The sequence below is a fragment of the Carcharodon carcharias genome, chromosome 22, assembly GCF_017639515.1.
Source record: "Carcharodon carcharias isolate sCarCar2 chromosome 22, sCarCar2.pri, whole genome shotgun sequence".
Lineage (NCBI taxonomy): Eukaryota > Metazoa > Chordata > Chondrichthyes > Lamniformes > Lamnidae > Carcharodon > Carcharodon carcharias.
Window position 1 is genome coordinate 2,232,701 of NC_054488.1, and position 22,856 is coordinate 2,255,556.

The following is a 22,856-nucleotide window of genomic DNA, read 5'->3' on the forward strand; positions in this document are numbered from 1 at the left end:
CACTGTGCCTCATCCAACAACCCCTCACACACACACCGTACCCCATCAATCTACCCCCCCTCACACACACTGTAACCCATCCAACTACTCCCTCACACTCACATTGTACCCCATCCAACTACACCCCCACACACACACTGTACCCCATCCAACTACACCCCTCACACACACTGTGCCCCATCCAACAACCACCTAACACACACACTGTACCCCATCCATCTACCCCCCTCAAACACACTGTACACCATCCAACTACCCCCCTCATGCACACACTGTACCCCATCCAACTACCCCCTTCACACACACACTGTACCCCATCCATCTAACCCCCTCACACACACACACTGTACCCCATCCAACTACCCCACTCACACACACTGTAACCCATCCAACTACCCCACTCACACACACTGTAACCCATCCAACTACCCCCTCACACTCACACTTTACCCCATCCAACTACCCCCTGACCCACACACTGTACCCCATCCAACTACCCCCTCACACTCACACTGTACCCCATCCAACTACCACCTCACACACACACTGTACCCCATCCAACTACCCCCTCACACACACACTGTACCCCATCCAACTACCCCCTCACACACATACTGTACCCCATCTAACTACCCCCTCACAAACACACTGTACCCCATCCAACTACCCCCCTCACGCACACACTGTACCGCATCCACCTACCCCCTCACACACACTCTATCCCATCCAACTACCCCCTGACACACACTGTACCCCATCCAACTACACCCCTCCCACACACACACTGTACCCCATCCAACTCCCCCCCTCACACACACACACTGTACCCCATCCAACTACCCGCCTCACACACACACAGTTCCCCATCCTACAACCCCCCCTCTCAATACACTGTACCCCATTCAACTACCCCCTCTCACACACACTGTGCCCCATCCAACTAGCCCCCTGACACACACACTTTGCCCCATCCAACTACCCCACTCACTCACACTGTACCCCATGCAACTATCCACCGTCGCACTCACACTGTACCCGATCCAATTACCCGCCCTCACACACACTGTGCCTCATCCAACAACCCCTCACACACACACCGTACCCCATCAATCTACCCCCCCCCACACACACTGTAACCCATCCAACTACTCCCTCACACTCACACTGTACCCCATCCAACTACACCCCCTCACACACACACTATCCCCATCCATCTAACCCCCTCACACACACACACTGTATCCCATCCAACTACCCCACTCACACACACTGTACCCCATCCAACTACCCCCTCACACTCACACTTTACCCCATCCAACTACCCCCTCACACACACACTGTACCCCATCCAACTACCCCCTCACACACATACTGTACCCCATCCAACTACCCCCTCACACACACACTGTACCCCATCCAACTACCCCTTCACACACACACTGTACCCCATCTAACTACCCCCTCACAAACACACTGTACCCCATCCTACTACCCCCCTCACACACACTGCACCCCATCCAACTAACCCCCTCACACACACACTGTACCCCATCCAACTACCCCCCTCACACACACACTGTTCCCCATCCAACTACCTCCCTCACACACACTGTACCCCATCTAACTACCCCACTCACTCACACTGTACCGCATCCACCTACCCCCTCACACACACTGTATCCCATCCAACTACCCCCTGACACACACTGTACCCCATCCAACTACACCCCTCCCACACACACACTGTACCCCATCCAACTACCCCCCTCACACACACACACTGTACCCCATCCAACTACACGCCTCACACACACACTGTTCCCCATCCTACAAACCCCCCTCTCAAAACACTGTACCCCATTCAACTACCCCCTCTCACACACACTGTGCCCCATCCAACTAGCCCCCTGACACCCACACTTTGCCCCATCCAACTACCCGACTCACTCACACTGTACCCCATCCAACTACCCACTCACACACACACTGTACCCCATCCAATTACCCCCCTCACACACACTATGCCCCATCCAACTACCCCCTTCACACACACACTGTACCCCATCCCACTACCACCCTCTCATACACACTGTATCCCTTCCAATTACCCCCCTCACACACACACTGTACCCCATCCAACTACCCCCTCACACACACACTTTACCCCATCCAACTACCCCCCTCACATACACACTGTGCCCCATCCAATACCCCCCCCTCACACACACACTGTGCCCCATCCAACTACACCCCCTCACACACACTGTACCCCATCCAACAACCACCTAACACACACACTGTACCCCATCCATCTACCCCACTCAAACACACTGTACCCCATCCAACTACCCCCCTCATGCACACACTGTACCCCATCCAACTACCCCCTTCACACACACACTGTACCCCATCCATCTAACCCCCTCACACACACACACTGTACCCCATCCAACTACCCCACTCACACACACTGTAACCCATCCAACTACCCCCTCACACTCACACTTTACCCCATCCAACTACCCCCTCACACACACACTATACCCCATCCAACTACCCCCTCACACACACACTGTACCCCATCCAACTACACCCTCACACACACACTGTACCCCATCCAACTACCCCCTCACACACACACTGTACCCCATCTAACTACCCCCTCACAAACACACTGTACCCCATCCTACTACCCCCCTCACACACACTGCACCCCATCCAACTAACCCCCTCACACACACACTGTACCCCATCCAACTACCCCCCTCACACACACACTGTTCCCCATCCAACTACCTCCCTCACACACACTGTACCCCATCTAACTACCCCACTCACTCACACTGTACCGCATCCACCTACCCCCTCACACACACTGTATCCCATCCAACTACCCCCTGACACACACTGTACCCCATCCAACTACCCCCCTCACACACACACACTGTACCCCCATCCAACTACCCCCCTCACACACACACTGTTCCCCATCCTACAAACCCCCCTCTCAAAACACTGTACCCCATTCAACTACCCCCTCTCACACACACTGTGCCCCATCCAACTAGCCCCCTGACACCCACACTTTGCCCCATCCAACTACCCGACTCACTCACACTGTACCCCATCCAACTACCCACTCACACACACACTGTACCCCATCCAATTACCCCCCTCACACACACTATGCCCCATCCAACTACCCCCTTCACACACACACTGTACCCCATCCAACTACCACCCTCTCATACACACTGTATCCCTTCCAATTACCCCCCTCACACACACACTGTACCCCATCCAACTACCCCCTCACACACACACTTTACCCCATCCAACTACCCCCTCACATACACACTGTGCCCCATCCAATACCCCCCCCTCACACACACACTGTGCCCCATCCAACTACCCAAATCAAACACATTGTACCCCATCCAACTACCCCCTCACACACACACTGTACACCATCCAACTACCCCCTCACAAACACACTGTACCCCATCCTACTACCCCCCTCACACACACTGCACCCCATCCAACTACCCCCCTCACACACACACTGTTCCCCATCCAACTACCCCCCCTCACACACACACTGTACCCCATCCAACTACCTCCCTCACACACACTGTACCCCATCTAACTACCCCACTCACTCACACAGTACCGCATCCACCTAACCCCTCACACACACTCTATCCCATCCAACTACCCCCTGACACACTCCAATCACACACACTGTGCCTCATCCAACAACCCCTCAAACACACACCGTACCCCATCAATCTACCCCCCCTCACACACACTGTAACCCATCCAACAACCACCTAACACACACACTGTACCCCATCCATCTACCCCCCTCAAACACACTGTACCCCATCCAACTACCCCCTTCACACACACACTGTACCCCATCCATCTAACCCCCTCACACACACACTGTACTCCATCCAACTACCCCCCTCACACACACTGTAACCCATCCAACTACCCCCTCACACTCACACTTTACCCCATCCAACTACCCCCTCACACACACACTGTACCCCATCCAACTACCCCCTCACACACACACTGTACTCCATCCAACTACCCCCCTCACATACACACTGTACCCCATCCAACTACCCCCTCACACACACACTGTACCCCATCTAACTACCCCCTCACAAACACACTGTACCCCATCCTACTATCCCCCTCACACACACACTGTTTCCCATCCAACTACCCCCCCTCACACACACACTGTACCCCATCCAACTACCTCCCTCACACACACTGTACCCCATCTAACGACCCCACTCACTCACACTGTACCGCATCCTCCTACCCCCTCACACACACTGTATCCCATCCAATTACCCCCTGACACACACTGTACCCCATCCAACTACACCCCTCCCACACACACACTGTACCCCCATCCAACTACCCCCCTCACACACACACACTGTACCCCATCCAACTACACGCCTCACACACACACTGTTCCCCATCCTACAACCCCCCCTCACATACACACTGTGCCCCATCCAATACCCCCCCCCTCACACACACACTGTGCCCCATCCAACTACCCAAATCAAACACATTGTACCCCATCAAACTACCCCCTCACACACACTATACCCCATCCAACTACCCCCCTCATACACACTGTAGCACATCCAACTACCCCCCTCACACACACACGGTACCCCATCCAAATAAACCCCCTCACACACACTGTACCCCATCCAACTACCCCCCTCACACACAGGGTACCCCACCCAACTACCCCCCACACACACTGTACCCCATCCAACTACCCCCTTACACACACTGTACCCCATCCAACTACCCCCCTCACACACACACTGTACCCCATCCAACTACCTCCCTCACACACACTGTACCCCATCTAACGACCCCACTCACTCACACTGTACCGCATCCTCCTACCCCCTCACACACACTGTATCCCATCCAACTACCCCCTGACACACACTGTACCCCATCCAACTACACCCCTCCCACACACACACTGTACCCCCATCCAACTACCCCCCTCACACACACACACTGTACCCCATCCAACTACACGCCTCACACACACACTGTTCCCCATCCTACAAACCCCCCTCACATACACACTGTGCCTCATCCAATACCCCCCCCCCCTCATACACACACTGTGCCCCATCCAACTACCCAAATCAAACACATTGTACCCCATCCAACTACCCCCTCACACACACTATACCCCATCCAACTACCCCCCTCATACACACTGTAGCACATCCAACTACCCCCCTCACACACACACGGTACCCCATCCAACTAACCCCCTCACACACACTGTACCCCATCCAACTACCCCCCTCACACACAGGGTACCCCACCCAACTACCCCCCACACACACTGTACCCCATCCAACTACCCCCTCACACACATTGTACCCCATCCAGCTACCCCCCTCACACACACTGTATCCAATCCAACTACCCCCTCATACACACTGTACCCCATCCAACTACCCCCTTACACACACTAAACCCCATCCAACTACCCCCCTCACACACACTGTACCCCATCCAACTACTCCCCTCACACACACTATAACCCATCCAACTACCCCCCTCACACACACTGTACCCCATACAACTAGCCCCTCACACACACTGTACCCCATACAACTAACCCCTCACACACACTGTACCCCATCCAACTACCCCCCTCACACACACACTGTACCCCATCCAACTACCCCCTCACACACACTGTACGGCATATAACTACCCCCCCTCACACACACACTGTACCCCATACAACTAACCCCTCACACACACTGTACCCCATCCAACTACCCCCCTCACACACACACTGTACCCCATCCAACTACCCCCCTCACACACACTGTACGGCATATAACTACCCCCCCTCACACACACACTATGCCCCATCGAACTACCCCACTCACACACACTGTACTCCATCCAACTACCCGCCCTCACACACACACTGTACCCCATCCAACAACCTGCCCGCACACACACTGTACCCCATCCAACAACCCCTCACACACACACTGTACACCATCCATCTACCCCCGCCCCCCCACACACACTGTAACCCATCCAAATACCCCCTCACAATCACACTGTACCCCATCCAACTACCCCCCTCACACACACACTGTACCCCATTCAACTACCCCCCTCACACACACTGTACCCCATCCAATTACCCCCCTCACACACACACTGTACCCCATTCAACTACCCCACTCACACACACTCTACCCCATCCAACTACCCCTCTCACACACACTGTAGCACTTCCAACTACCCCCCTCACACACACATTGTACCCCATTCAACTACTCCCCTCACACACACTATACCCCATCCAACTAACCCCCTCACACACTATACCCCATCCAACTACCCCCCCTCACACACACGGTACCCCATCCAACTACCCCACACACACACTCTACCCCATCCAACTACCCCCTCACACACACTGTGCCCCATCCAACTACCCCCCTCACACACACTGTACCCCATCCAACTACCCCCTCACACACACCGTACCCCATCCAACTACCCCCTCACACACACTGTACCCCAACCAACTACACCCCTCACACACACTGTACCCCATCCAAATACCCCCCTCACACGCACTATAACCCATCCAACTACCCCCCTCACACACACTGTAACCCATCCAACTACCCCCCTCACACACACTGTAACCCATCCAACTACACCCCTCACACACACACTGTACCCCATTCAACTACTCCCCTCACACACACACTGTACCCCATCCAACTAGCCCCTCACACACACTGTACCCCATCCAATTACACCCTCACACACACTATACCCCATCCAAGCACCCCCCTCACACACACTGTACCCCATCCAACTACCCCCCTCACTCACACTGTATCCCATTCAACTACCCCACTCGCACACACTGTATTCCATCCAAATGCCCCCCTCAAACACACACTTTACCCCATCCAACTACCCCCTCACGCACACTATAACCCATCCAACTACACCCCCTCACAAATACTGTACCCCATCCAAATACCCCCCTCAAACACACTGTGCCCCATCGCACTACTCCCCTCAAACACACTTTACCCCATCCAACTACCCCCTCACACACACTGTGCCCCATCGCACTACTCCCCTCAAACAGACTTTACCCCTTCCAACTACCCCCTCTCACACACTGTACCCCATCCAACTACCCCCTCAAACACACTGTACCCCATTGAACTACCTCACTCTCACACACTGTATCCCATTCAACTACCCCCCTCTCACACACTGTATTCCATCCAAATGCCCCCCTCGTACACACACTTTACCCCATCCAACTAACCACCTCACACACACATTGTATCCCATTCAACTACTCCCCTCACACACACTATACCCCATCCAACTACCCCCCTCACACACACGGTACCCCATCCAACTACCCCACACATACACTCTACCCCATCCAACTACCCCCTCACACACACTGTGGCCCATCTAACTACCCCACTCACTCACACAGTACCGCATCCACCTAACCCCTCACACACACTCTATCCCATCCAACTACCCCCTGACACACTCCAATCACACACACTGTGCCTCATCCAACAACCCCTCAAACACACACCGTACCCCATCAATCTACCCCCGCTCACACACACTGTAACCCATCCAACAACCACCTAACACACACACTGTACCCCATCCATCTACCCCCCTCAAACACACTGTACCCCATCCAACTACCCCCCTCATGCACACACTGTACCCCATCCAACTACCCCCTTCACACACACACTGTACCCCATCCATCTAACCCCCTCACACACACACACTGTACCCCATCCAACTACCCCACTCACACACACTGTAACCCATCCAACTACCCCCTCACACTCACACTTTACCCCATCCAACTACCCCCTCACACACACACTGTACCCCATCCAACTACCCCCTCACACACACACTGTACTCCATCCAACTACCCCCCTCACATACACACTGTACCCCATCCAACTACCCCCTCACACACACACTGTACCCCATCTAACTACCCCCTCACAAACACACTGTACCCCATCCTACTATCCCCCTCACACACACACTGTTTCCCATCCAACTACCCCCCCTCACACACACACTGTACCCCATCCAACTACCTCCCTCACACACACTGTACCCCATCTAACGACCCCATTCACTCACACTGTACCGCATCCTCCTACCCCCTCACACACACTGTATCCCATCCAACTACCCCCTGACACACACTGTACCCCATCCAACTACACCCCTCCCACACACACACTGTACCCCCATCCAACTACCCCCCTCACACACACACACTGTACCCCATCCAACTACACGCCTCACACACACACTGTTCCCCATCCTACAACCCCCCCTCACATACACACTGTGCCCCATCCAATACCCCCCCCTCACACACACACTGTGCCCCATCCAACTACCCAAATCAAACACATTGTACCCCATCAAACTACCCCCTCACACACACTATACCCCATCCAACTACCCCCCTCATACACACTGTAGCACATCCAACTACCCCCCTCACACACACACGGTACCCCATCCAAATAAACCCCCTCACACACACTGTACCCCATCCAACTACCCCCCTCACACACAGGGTACCCCACCCAACTACCCCCCACACACACTGTACCCCATCCAACTACCCCCTTACACACACTGTACCCCATCCAACTACCCCCCTCACACACACACTGTTTCCCATCCAACTACCCCCCCTCACACACACACTGTACCCCATCCAACTACCTCCCTCACACACACTGTACCCCATCTAACGACCCCACTCACTCACACTGTACCGCATCCTCCTACCCCCTCACACACACTGTATCCCATCCAACTACCCCCTGACACACACTGTACCCCCATCCAACTACCCCCCTCACACACACACACTGTACCCCATCCAACTACACGCCTCACACACACACTGTTCCCCATCCTACAAACCCCCCTCACATACACACTGTGCCTCATCCAATACCCCCCCCCCTCATACACACACTGTGCCCCATCCAACTACCCAAATCAAACACATTGTACCCCATCCAACTACCCCCTCACACACACTATACCCCATCCAACTACCCCCCTCATACACACTGTAGCACATCCAACTACCCCCCCTCACACACACACGGTACCCCATCCAACTAACCCCCTCACACACACTGTACCCCATCCAACTACCCCCCTCACACACAGGGTACCCCACCCCACTACCCCCCACACACACTGTACCCCATCCAACTACCCCCTCACACACATTGTACCCCATCCAGCTACCCCCCTCACACACACTGTATCCAATCCAACTATCCCCTCATACACACTGTACCCCATCCAACTACCCCCTTACACACACTAAACCCCATCCAACTACCCCCCTCACACACACTGTACCCCATCCAACTACTCCCCTCACACACACTATAACCCATCCAACTACCCCCCTCACACACACTGTACCCCATCCAACTACTCCCCTCACACACACTATAACCCATCCAACTACCCCCCTCACACACACTGTACTCCATCCAACTACCCGCCCTCACACACACACTGTACCCCATCCAACTACCCCTCACACACACTGTACGGCATATAACTACCCCCCCCTCACACACACACTGTACCCCATACAACTCCCCCCCTCACACACACACTATGCCCCATCGAACTACCCCACTCACACACACTGTACTCCATCCAACTACCCGCCCTCACACACACACTGTACCCCATCCAACAACCTGCCCGCACACACACTGTACCCCATCCAACAACCCCTCACACACACACTGTACCCCATCCAACAACCCCTCACACACACTGTACCCCATCCAACAACCTGCCCGCACACACACTGTACCCCATCCAACAACCCCTCACACACACACTGTACCCCATCCAACAACCCCTCACACACACTGTACACCATCCATCTACCCCCGCCCCCCCACACACACTGTAACCCATCCAAATACCCCCTCACAATCACACTGTACCCCATCCAACTACCCCCCTCACACACACACTGTACCCCATTCAACTACCCCCCTCACACACACTGTACCCCATCCAATTACCCCCCTCACACACACACTGTACCCCATTCAACTACCCCACTCACACACACTCTACCCCATCCAACTACCCCTCTCACACACACTGTAGCACTTCCAACTACCCCCCTCACACACACATTGTACCCCATTCAACTACTCCCCTCACACACACTATACCCCATCCAACTAACCCCCTCACACACTATACCCCATCCAACTACCCCCCTCACACACACGGTACCCCATCCAACTACCCCACACACACACTCTACCCCATCCAACTACCCCCTCACACACACTGTGCCCCATCCAACTACCCCGTCACACACACTGTACCCCATCCAACTACCCCCCTCACACACACTGTACCCCAACCAACTACACCCCTCACACACACTGTACCCCATCCAAATACCCCCCTCACACGCACTATAACCCATCCAACTACCCCCCTCACACACACTGTAACCCATCCAACTACACCCCTCACACACACACTGTACCCCATCCAACTAGCCCCTCACACACACTGTACCCCATCCAATTACACCCTCACACACACTATACCCCATCCAAGCACCCCCCTCACACACACTGTACCCCATCCAACTACCCCCCTCACTCACACTGTATCCCATTCAACTACCCCACTCGCACACACTGTATTCCATCCAAATGCCCCCCTCAAACACACACTTTACCCCATCCAACTACCCCCTCACACACACTATAACCCATCCAACTACACCCCCTCACAAATACTGTACCCCATCCAAATACCCCCCTCAAACACACTGTGCCCCATCGCACTACTCCCCTCAAACACACTTTACCCCATCCAACTACCCCCTCACACACACTGTGCCCCATCGCACTACTCCCCTCAAACACACTTTACCCCTTCCAACTACCCCCTCTCACACACTGTACCCCATCCAACTACCCCCTCAAACACACTGTACCCCATTGAACTACCTCACTCTCACACACTGTATCCCATTCAACTACCCCCCTCTCACACACTGTATTCCATCCAAATGCCCCCCTCGTACACACACTTTACCCCATCCAACTAACCACCTCACACACACATTGTACCCCATTCAACTACTCCCCTCACACACACTATACCCCATCCAACTACCCCCCTCACACACACGGTACCCCATCCAACTACCCCACACATACACTCTACCCCATCCAACTACCCCCTCACACACACTGTACCCCATCCAACTACCCCCCTCACACACACTGTACCCCATCCAACTACCCCCCTCAAACACACTGTACCCCATTCAACTACTCCCCTCACACACACTTTGACCCATCCAACTATCGCCCTCACACACACTATACCCCATCCAACTACCCCCCTCACACGCACTATAACCCATCCAACTACCCCCCTCACACACACTGTAACCCATCCAACTAACCCCTCACACACACTGTACCCCATCCAACTAGCCCCTCACACACACTTTACCCCATCCAACTACCCCCTCTCACACACTATACCCCATCCAACTACACCCCCTCACAAATACTGTACCCCTTCCAAATACCCCCCTCAAACACACTGTGCCCCATCGCACTACTCCCCTCAAACACACTTTACCCCATCCAACTACACCCTCTCACACACTGTACCCCATCCAACTACCCCCTCAAACACACTGTACCCCATTGAACTACCCCACTCTCACACACTGTATCCCATTCAACTACCCCCCTCTCACACACTGTATTCCATCCAAATGCCCCCCTCGTACACACACTTTACCCCATCCAACTAACCACCTCACACACACATTGTACCCCCTTCAACTACTCCCCTCACACACACTATACCCCATCCAACTAACCCCCTCACACACTATACCCCATCCAACTACCCCCCTCACACACACGGTACCCCATCCAACTACCCCACACACACACTCTACCCCATTCAACTACTCCCCACACACACACTATGCCCCATCCAACTACCCCACTCACACACACATTGTACCCCATCCAACTACCCCCCTCTCACACACACTGTACCCCATCCAATTACCCCCCTCACACACACTGTACCCCATCCAACTACGCGCCTCACACACACACTGTACCCCATCCAACTACCACCATCACAAACATACTGTACCCCATTGAACCACCCAACTCTCACACACTGTATCCCATTCAACTACCCCCCTCACACACACTGTACCCCATCCAACTACCCCCCTCACGCACACACTGTACCCCATCCAACTACCCCCTCACACACACTGTACCCCATCCAACTACCCCCCCCAAACACACTGTACCCCATCCAACTACCCCCTCACACACACGCTGTACACCATTCAACTACCCCGTCACACACACACTGTTCCCCATCCATCTACCCACCTCACACACACACTGTACCCCATCTAAATACCCCCCCCGCACACACTGTACCCCATCCAACTACCCCATCACAAATACTGCACCCCATCCAACTATCCCCTCACACACACTGTACCCCATCCAACTACACCCTCACACACACAGTACCCCATTGAACCACCCAACTCTCACACACTGTATCCCATTCAATTACCCCCCTCTCACACACTGTATTCCATCCAAATGCCCCCATCACACCCACACTTTACCCCATCCAACTCCCTCCCTCACACACACCGTACCCCATCCAACTACCCCCTCACACACACTGTACCCCATCCAACTACCCCCCTCACACACACTGTACCCCATACAACTACCACCCTCACACACATACTGTACCCCATTGAACTACCCCACTCTCACACACTGTATCCCATTCAACTACCCCCCCACACACTGTATTCCATCCAAATGCCCCCCTCACACACACACTGTACCCCATCCAACTACCCCCCTCACGCACACACTGTACCCCATCCAACTACCCCCTCACACACACTGTACCCCATCCAACTACACCCCTCACACACACACACTGTACCCCATCCAACTACCCCCCTCACACACACTGTTCCCCATCCTACAACCCCCCTCACACACGCACTATGCCCCATCTAAAAACCCTCTCACACAGACCCTTTACCCCATCCAACTACCCCCCTCACACTCACACTGTACCCCATCCAACTACCCCCCTCACACACAATGTAAGCCATCCAATTACCCCCTCACACTCACACTGTACCCCATCCAACTATCCACCGTCGCACTCACACTGTACCCGATCCAACTACCCGCCCTCAGACAGACACTGTACCCCATCCAACTACCCCCTCACACACACACTGTACCCCATCCAACTACCCCCTCACACACACACTGTACCCCATCCTACTACCCCCCTCACACACACTGCACCCCATCCATCTACCCGCCTCACACACACACTGTACCCCATCCAACTACCCCCCTCACACACACTGTACCCCATCTAACTACCCCACTCACACACACTGTACCGCATCCAACTACCCCCTCACACACACTGTATCCCATCCAACTACCCCCTGACACACACTGTACCCCATCCAACTACCCCCTCACACACACACACTGTACCCCATCCAACTACCCGCCTCACACACACACTGTTCCCCATCCTACAACCCCCCCCCTCTCAAAACACTGTACCCCATTCAACTACCCCCTCTCACACAAACTGTGCCCCATCCAACTAGCCCCCTGACACACACACTTTGCCCCATCCAACTACCCCACTCACACACACTGTACCCCATCCAACTACCCCCTCACACACACTATGCCCCATCTAACTACCCCCTCACACACACTGTACCCCAGCCAACTACCACCCTCTCATACACACTGTACCCCTTCCTACTACCCCCCTCACACACACACTGTACCCCATCCAACTACTCCCCTCACATACACACTGTGCCCCATCCAACTACCCCCCTCACACACACTGTGCCCTATCCAACTACCCCCCCTCACACACACACTGTGCCCCATCCAACTACCCCCATCAAACACACTGTACCCCATCCAACTACCCTCCTCACACACACTGTACCCCATCCATCTACCCCCTTCACACATACTGTACCCCATCCAACTACCCCCCTCTCACACACACTGTACCCCATTCAATTACCCCCCTCACACACACTGTACCCCATCCAACTACCTCCGTCCGACACACACTGTACCCCATCCAACTACCCCCCTCACACATACACTGTGCCCCATCCAACTACCCCCTCACACACACACTGTACCCCATCCAACTACCCCCTCACACACGCTGTACCCCATTCAACTACCCCCTCACACACGCACTGTTCCCCATCCAACTACCCTCCTCACACACACTATACCCCATCCATCTACCCCCTTCACACATACTGTTCCCCATCCATCTACCCACCTCACACACACACTGTACCGCATACAACTACCCTCTTACACACTGTACCCCATCCGACTACGCGCCTCACACATACACTGTTCCCCATCTAAATACACCCCTCACACACACACTGTACACCATCTAAATACCCACCTCGCACACACTCCACCCCATCCAACTACCACCCTCACACACACTCTGTACCCCATTGAACTACCCCAACTCTCACACACTGTATCCCATTCAACTACCCCCCTCTCACACACTGTATTCCATGCAATTGCACCCCATCACAAATACTGTACCCCATCCAACTACCCCCCTCACAAACACTGTGCCCCATCCAACTACCCCCTCACACACACTGTACCCCATCCAACTACCCCCTCACACACACTGTACCCCATTGAACTACCCAACTCTCACACACTGTATCCCATTCAACTACCCCCCTCTCACACACTGTATTCCATCCAAATGCCCCCATCACACACACACTTTACCCCATCCAACTGCCCCCCTCACACACACTGTACCCCATCCAACTACCCCCTCACACACACTGTACCCCATCCAACTACCCCCTCACACACACTGTACCCCATCCAACTACCCCCCTCACACACACTGTACCCCATCCAACTACCACCCTCACACACACACTGTACCCCATTGATCTACCCCACTCTCACACACTGTATCCCATTCAACTACCCCGCCTCACACACTGTATTCCATCCAAATGCCCCACTCACACACACACTTTACCCCATCCATCTACCCCCCTCACACACACGGTACCCCATCCAACTACCCCCCCTCACACACTCACTGTACCCCATCCATCTACCCCCCTCACACACACTGTACCCCATCTAACTACCCCACTCACACACACTGTACCGCATCCAACTACCCCCTCACACACACTGTATCCCATCCAACTACCCCCTGACACACACTGTACCCCATCCAACTACACCCCTCACACACACACACTGTACCCCATCCAACTACCCCCCTCACACACACACACTGTACCCCATCCAACTACCCGCCTCACACACACACTGTTCCCCATCCTACAACCCCCCCCTCTCAATACACTGTACCCCATTCAACTACCCCCTCTCACACACACTGTGCCCCATCCAACTAGCCCCCTGACACACACACTTTGCCCCATCCAACTACCCCACTCACTCACACTGTACCCCATCCAACTACCCCCTCACACACACACTGTACCCCATCCAATTACCCCCCTCACACACACTATGCCCCATCCAACTACCCCCTTCACACACACTATACCCCATCCAACTACCACCCTGTCATACACACTGTACCCCATCCAACTACCCCCTCACACACACACTGTGCCCCATCCAACTACCACCCTGTCATACACACTGTACCCCATCCAACTACCCCCTCACACACACACTGTGCCCCATCTAAATACACCCCTCACACACACACTGTACCCCATCTAAATACCCCCCTCGCACACACTGTTCCCCATCCAACTACCCCCTCACACACACACTGTGCCCCATCTAAATACACCCCTCACACACACACTGTACCCCATCTAAATACCCCCCTCGCACACACTGTTCCCCATCCAACTACCACCCTCACACACTGTATCCCATTCAACTACCCCCCTGTCACACACTGTATTCCGTCCAAATGCCCCCCTCACACACACACTTTACCCCATCCAACTACCCCCCTCACACACACTGTACCCCATCCAACTACCCCCCTCACACACACTGTACCCCATCCAACTACACCCTCTCACAAATACTGTACCCCATCCAACTACACCCCTCACACACACTTTACCCCATCCAACTACACCCTCACACACACTGTGCCCCATCCAACTACCCTCCTCACACACACTGTACCCCATCCAACTACAACCCTCACACACACTGTACCCCATTGAACTACCCCACTCTCACACACTGTATCCCATTCAACTAACCCCCCTCACACACTGTATTCCATCCAAATGCCCCCCTCACACACACACTTTACCCCATCCAACTACCCCCCTCACACACACTGTACCCCATCCATCTACACCCCTCAAGCACACACTGTACCCCATCCAACTACCTCCTCACACACACTGTACTCCATTCAACTACCCCCCCTCACACACACACTGTACCCCATCCAACTACCACCCTCACACACACACTGTACCCCATTGAACCACCCCACTCTCACACACTGTATCCCATTCAACTACCCCCCCTCACACACTGTATTCCATCCAAATGCCCCCCTCACACACACACTTTACCCCATCCAACTACCCCCCTCACACACACTGTACCCCATCCAACTACCCCCCTCACGCACACACTGTACCCCATCCAACTACCCCTTCACACACACTGTACCCCATCCAACTACCCCCCCTCACACACACACTGTACCCCATCCAACTACCCCCCTCACGCTCACACTGTACCCCATCCAACTACCCCCCTCACACACACTTTACCCCATCCAACTACCCCACTCACACACACTGTACCCCATCCAACTACCCCCCTCACACACACTGTACCCCATCCAACTACCCCCCTCACACACACTGTACCCCATCCAAATACCCCCCTCACACACACACTGTACCCCATCCAATATCCCCTCACACACACTGTACCCCATCCAACTACCCCCCTCACACACACTGTGCCCCATCCAACTACCCCCTCACACACACTGTACCCCATCCAATTACCCCCTCACACACACACTGTACCCCATCCAACTACCTCCTCACGCACACTATACCCCATCCAACTACCCCCTCACACACACTGTACCCCATCCAACTGCTCCCATCACAGACGCACGCTACCCTAACCAGCTAGCCCCTTCACACACAATCTACCCCATGCAACTACCCCCATCACACACATGCTGTGCCCCATCCAACTACCCCCTCACACACACTGTACCCCATGCAACTACCCCCTCACACACACTGTACCCCATTCAACTCTGATTGAAAGACCCAGTGCTCTTCTGGGTTATGTGTTCCCTATCCGAATTGTTGCTATTCTCTATGACCTTTATCCTGATCTCCTTCCTCACTGTTCTTGGGGACTCGACATTTGACGATTGATTGTCACCCAGTCTTCAAGGGAGCCTTGAAGCCAAGTTAATCCTTAGTGGACCCTGAATCCTCTGAGTCAGGCAGTGGGAATGTGTGGGACTTGCTGTTGGCACCACCATGGCATTTGTTGCTGCATCAGGAATTGCGACCTCACTGCTGAATTGGTGCCCAGTGAGGGAGGCACCGATATGCAGGAGCAACACAGGGGTTCATTTACGGGAGTTACTGGGGTAATTTATAGGAGGCCATGAAGATAATTTACCCCGAGGACCTCCTATAAATGAATCCCATGACCACCTGGCAGCTGGGAGGGATTCAGCCTCTGGAAGATGACAGGAAGACTGACAGTGGGTGTCTGCCAACTGCAGACTGCACTGGAGAAGTTAGCAGCGCCCATCGGTAAACCACTAACCAGTGCTGAGGAAGAAGACTGGCTAATTTGGTTGAGCCATGGCACATTCAACCAAACTTCTCATTGAAAGATCACATCCTTTCCCATTTGTGGCTCTGGATGCAAACAAAATTTCCCACATTTAGGTACATTGACTAGTTTAAAATCCAGCTTCTAGCTGAAAACAGCTATTGTTGGAGCTCAGTGTGGAAATGAAAATAAACAAAGCTTTTAGACGTAGATCCATAAGACCATAAGACATAGGAGCAGAAATTAGGCCATTCGGCCCATCGAGTCTGCTTCGCCATTCAATCATGGCTGATAAGTTTCTCAACCCCATTCTCCCGCCTTCTCCCCGTAACCTTTGATCCCCTTACCAATCAAGAACCTGTCTATCTCAATGACCTGGCCTCCACAGCCTTCTGTGGCAATGAATTCCATAGATTCACCACTCTCTGGCTGAAGAAGTTTCTCCTCATCTCTGATCTAAAAGGTCTTCCCTTTACTCTGAGGTTGTGCCCTCGGGTCCTGGTCACTCCTACTAATGGAAACATCTTCCCCACATCCACTCTATCAGACCTTTCAGTATTCTGTAAGTTTCAATCAGATCCCCCCCTCATCCTTCTAAACTCCATCGAGTATAGACCCAGAGTCCTCAAACATTCCTCATATGTTAAGCCTTTCATTCCTGGGATCGTTCTAGTGAACCTCCTCTGGACCTTCTCCAGGGCCAGCACATCCTTCCTGAGATACGGGGCCCACAATTGCTCACAATATTCTAAATGTGGTCTGACCAGAGCCTTATAAAGCCTCAGCAGCACATCCCTGCTTTTATATTCTAGTCCTATCGAAATAAATGCCAACATTGCATTTGCCTTCCTAACTACCAACTCAACCTGCAAGTTAACCTTAAGAGAATCCTGATCTAGGACTCCCAAGCCCCTTTACACTCCAGATTTCTGAATTCTCTCCCCATTTAGAAAATAGTCTATGCCTCTATTCTTCCTACCAAAGTGCATGACCTCACACTTCCCTATGTTGTATTCCATCTGCCACTTCTTTGCCCATTCTCCTAACCTGTCCAAATCCTTCTGCAGCCTCCCCGCCTCCTCAATACTACCTGTCCCTCCACCTATCTTTGTATCATCTGCAAACTTAGCCAGGATGCCCTCAGTTCCTTCATCTAGATCATTAATGTGTAAAGTGAAAAGTTGTGGTCCCAACACTGACCCCTGCGGAACTCCACTAGTCACCAGCCGCCATCCTGAGAAGGACCCCCTTATCCCCACTCTCTGCCTCCTGCCAGACAGCCAATCTTCTATCCACGCTAGTACCTTGCCTTTAACACCATGGGCTCTTATCTTACTGAGCAGCCTCCTGTGCGGCACCTTGTCAAAGGCCTTCTGGAAGTCCAAGTAGATACCATCCATTGGCTCTCCTTTGTCTAACCTACTCATTACCCCCTCAAAGAATTCTAACAGATTTGTCAGGTATGACCTCCCCTTGATGAAACCATGCTGACTTTGCCCAATTTTACCATGCACTTCCAAGTATTCTGAAATCTCATCCTTAATAACGGACTCTTAAAATCTTACCAACAACCGAGGTCAGGCTAATCAGCCTGTAATTTCCCGTCTTTTGTCTCACTCCCTTCTTAAACAGGGGGGTTACATTAGCGATTTTCCAGTCCTCTGGAGCCTTCCCTGACTCCAGTGATTCCTGAAAGATCACCACTAACGCCTCCACTATCTCTTCAGCTATCTCCTTCAGAACTCTGGGGTGTAATCCATTTGGTCCAGGTGATTTATCTACCTTCAGACCTTTCAGTTTTCCTAACACCTTCTCCTTGGTAATGGCCACCATATTCACCTCTGCCCCCCGACTCTCTTGAACTTTGGGGATGTTACTCGTGTCTTCCACTGTGAAGACTGACGCAAAGTACCTATTCAGTTCCTCCGCCATTTCTTTGTTCCCCACTACTACTTCTCCAGTATCATTTTCCAGCGGCCCAATGTCCACTTTTGCCTCTCTCTTACCCTTTATATATCTAAAAAAACTCTTGCAATCTTCTTTTATATTACTGGCTAGTTTACCCTCATATTTAATCTTCTCCCTCCTTATTTCTTTTTTAGTTGTCCTCTGTTGATCTTTGGAGGCTTCCCAATCCCCTGGTTTCCCACTGCTCTTCGCCGCATTGTATGTTTTCTCTTTAGCTTTTATGCTGTCCCTGACTTCCCTTGTCAGCCACGGTTGCCTCGTCCTCCCTTTAGTATGCTTCTTCCTCCTAGAGATGAATTTTTGCTGTGTCTCCCAAATTACTCCCAGAAACTCCTGCCATTGCTGTTCCACTGTCTTTCCTGCTAGGCTCATCTCCCAGTCAATTCTGGCCAGCTCCTCCCTCATGCCTCTGTAGTTGCCTTTATTCAACTGTAATACCATTACATCTGATTCCAGCTTTTTCCTCTCAAATTGCAGGGTAAATTCTATCATATTATGGTCACTTCCTCCTAAGGATTCCTTCACCTTAAGCTCCCTTATCAAATCTGCCTCATTACACATCACTAAATCTAGAATTGCCTGTTCCCTAGTGGAATCCACCACAAGCTGCTCCAAAAAGCCATCTCGTAGACATTCCACAAATTCCTTTTCTTGGGATCCACTACCAACCTGACTTTCCCAGTCTACCTGCATATTGAAATCCCCCATGATCACCGTAACCTTGCCTTTCTTACACACCTTTTCTATCTCCTGGTGTAACTTGTGCCCCACATCCTGACTACTGTTCAGAGGCCTGTACATAACTCCCATTATGGCTTTTTTACAGTTCCTCAACTCTACCCACACAGATTCTACATCATCTGATCCTACGCCGTTTCTTGCTATCGTATTAATTTCATTTCTTACTAACAAAGCAACCCCATCCCCTCTGCCAACCTGCCTATCTTTTTGATAGGATGTATATCCTTGGATATTTAGCTCCCAGTCCTGATCCCCTTGCAGCCATGTCTCCGTGATGCCCACCACATCATACCTGCCAATTTCAATCTGCGCCACAAGCTCATTTACCTTATTTCGTATACTGCGTGCATTCAGATACAACACCTTCAGTCCTGTACTTCCCATCCACTTTCTCATTGTCGTCCCTTTATCTGATGTGCTTGAAGTTAGATTCCTAGCCCTTTCCAAACACTCTGTCCTATTTTGTGTTGTGGAGACTTTAATAGCCTCTCTTGGGCTCTCCTTTCTTTTCAGTTTTTTCATAAATTTCCATAGAGGAGTCTGGCCGGGATCTTGTGACAAACGGAGCCTTGATTCAATTTTTTAAAGAAAATGAGGCAGAAATGTAATTGAAACAAAAGTCAGTGTTTGTAACTGCTATCTGAATTAATTGGGTGTCATAATAGAGTTGCTAACTCTGGCTGGACATATTCCTGGAAATGTGATCACATGACCTCCCACCTTCAACCGCCCCTCCCACAGGCTATGGTCATTGGGCATCCAACATGTCAATCATCACAGAGCCCCGCCTTCCCAAGGCTTTGCAATGTGCCCTGGTTTTGAGATTTGAAATCTGGTCGCCCTCGCCAGTGTAGCCCCAATGTTTGAATATTGATGTTACTCTATTCTCCGTGTCTTTTGCAGCTTCTTCCTCATCTCCGAGGTTTAACCCTGATCTGGAGCAGGCCAGACCCCACACCAGTGGTGAGGAGGAGTTGCAGTTACAGCTCGCACTGGCCATGAGCAGAGAGGAAGCAGACAAGGCAACACAGGTAAAGCAATCATCAAGACCCGGATCCCTTTAGCCAATATCAGTTTATATGCAACTGTTCCCAAAACGCAGAATGTACACATTTTTTTATTCATTCACAGGATGTGGGCTTCACTGGCTGGGCCAGCATTTATTACCCATCCCTAGTTGCCCTTGAGAAGGTGGTGGTGAGCTGCCTTCTTGAACAGCTGCAGTCCATGTGGTGTAGGTACACCCACAGTGCTGTTAGGGAGGGAGTTGCAGGATTTTGACCCAGTGACAGTGAAGGAACAGCGATATATTTCCAAGTCAGGATGGTGAGTGGCTTGGAGGGGAACTTCCAGATGGTGGTGTTCCCATGTGTCTGCTGCCCTTGTCCTTCTAGGTGGTAGTGGTTGTGGGTTTGGAAGGTGCTGTCTAAGGAGCCTTGGTGAATTCCTGCAGTGCATCTTGTGGATAGTACACACTGCTGCTACTGTGCATCGGTGGTGGAGGGAGTGAATGTTTGTGGATGGGGTGCCAATCAAGTAGGCTGCTTTGTCCTGGATGGTGCAGAGCTTCTTGAGTGTTGCTGGAGCTGCACTCATCCAGGCAAGTGGGGAGTATTCCATCACTCTCCTGATTTGTGCCTTGTAGATGGTGGACAAGCTTTGGTAAGTCGGGATGTGAATTACTCACTGCAGGATTCCCAGCCTCTGACCTGCTCTTGTAGCCGCAGTATTTATATGGCTAGTCCAATTCAGTTTCTGGTCAATGGTAACCCCAGGATGTGGGGAATTCACTGATGGTAATGTCATTGAATGCCAAGGGGTGATGGTTAGCTTCTCTCTTGTTGGAGATGGTCATTGCCTGGCACTTGTGTGGTGTGAATGTTACTTGCCACTTGTCAGCCCAAGCCTGGATATTGTCCAGGTCTTGCTGCATTTGGACATGGACTGCTTCAGTATCTGAGGAGTTGCGAATGGTGCTGAACATTGTGCAATCATCAGCGAACATCCCCA

General features: G+C 52.6%; 1 protein-coding gene across 6 annotated transcripts in view; it reads left to right on the forward strand.

Annotated features, from left to right (window-relative positions):
* The window catches only part of LOC121293899 (epsin-3-like), a 525,584-nt gene that overhangs the window by 454,858 nt on the left and 47,870 nt on the right, over positions 1-22,856 (forward strand). For all 6 annotated transcript variants that reach the window (XM_041217348.1, XM_041217344.1, XM_041217345.1 and 3 more), the window contains exon 3: positions 21,750-21,877. In XM_041217348.1, the coding sequence (XP_041073282.1) occupies positions 21,750-21,877 (128 nt within the window). The remainder of the gene's footprint in view (positions 1-21,749; positions 21,878-22,856) is intronic.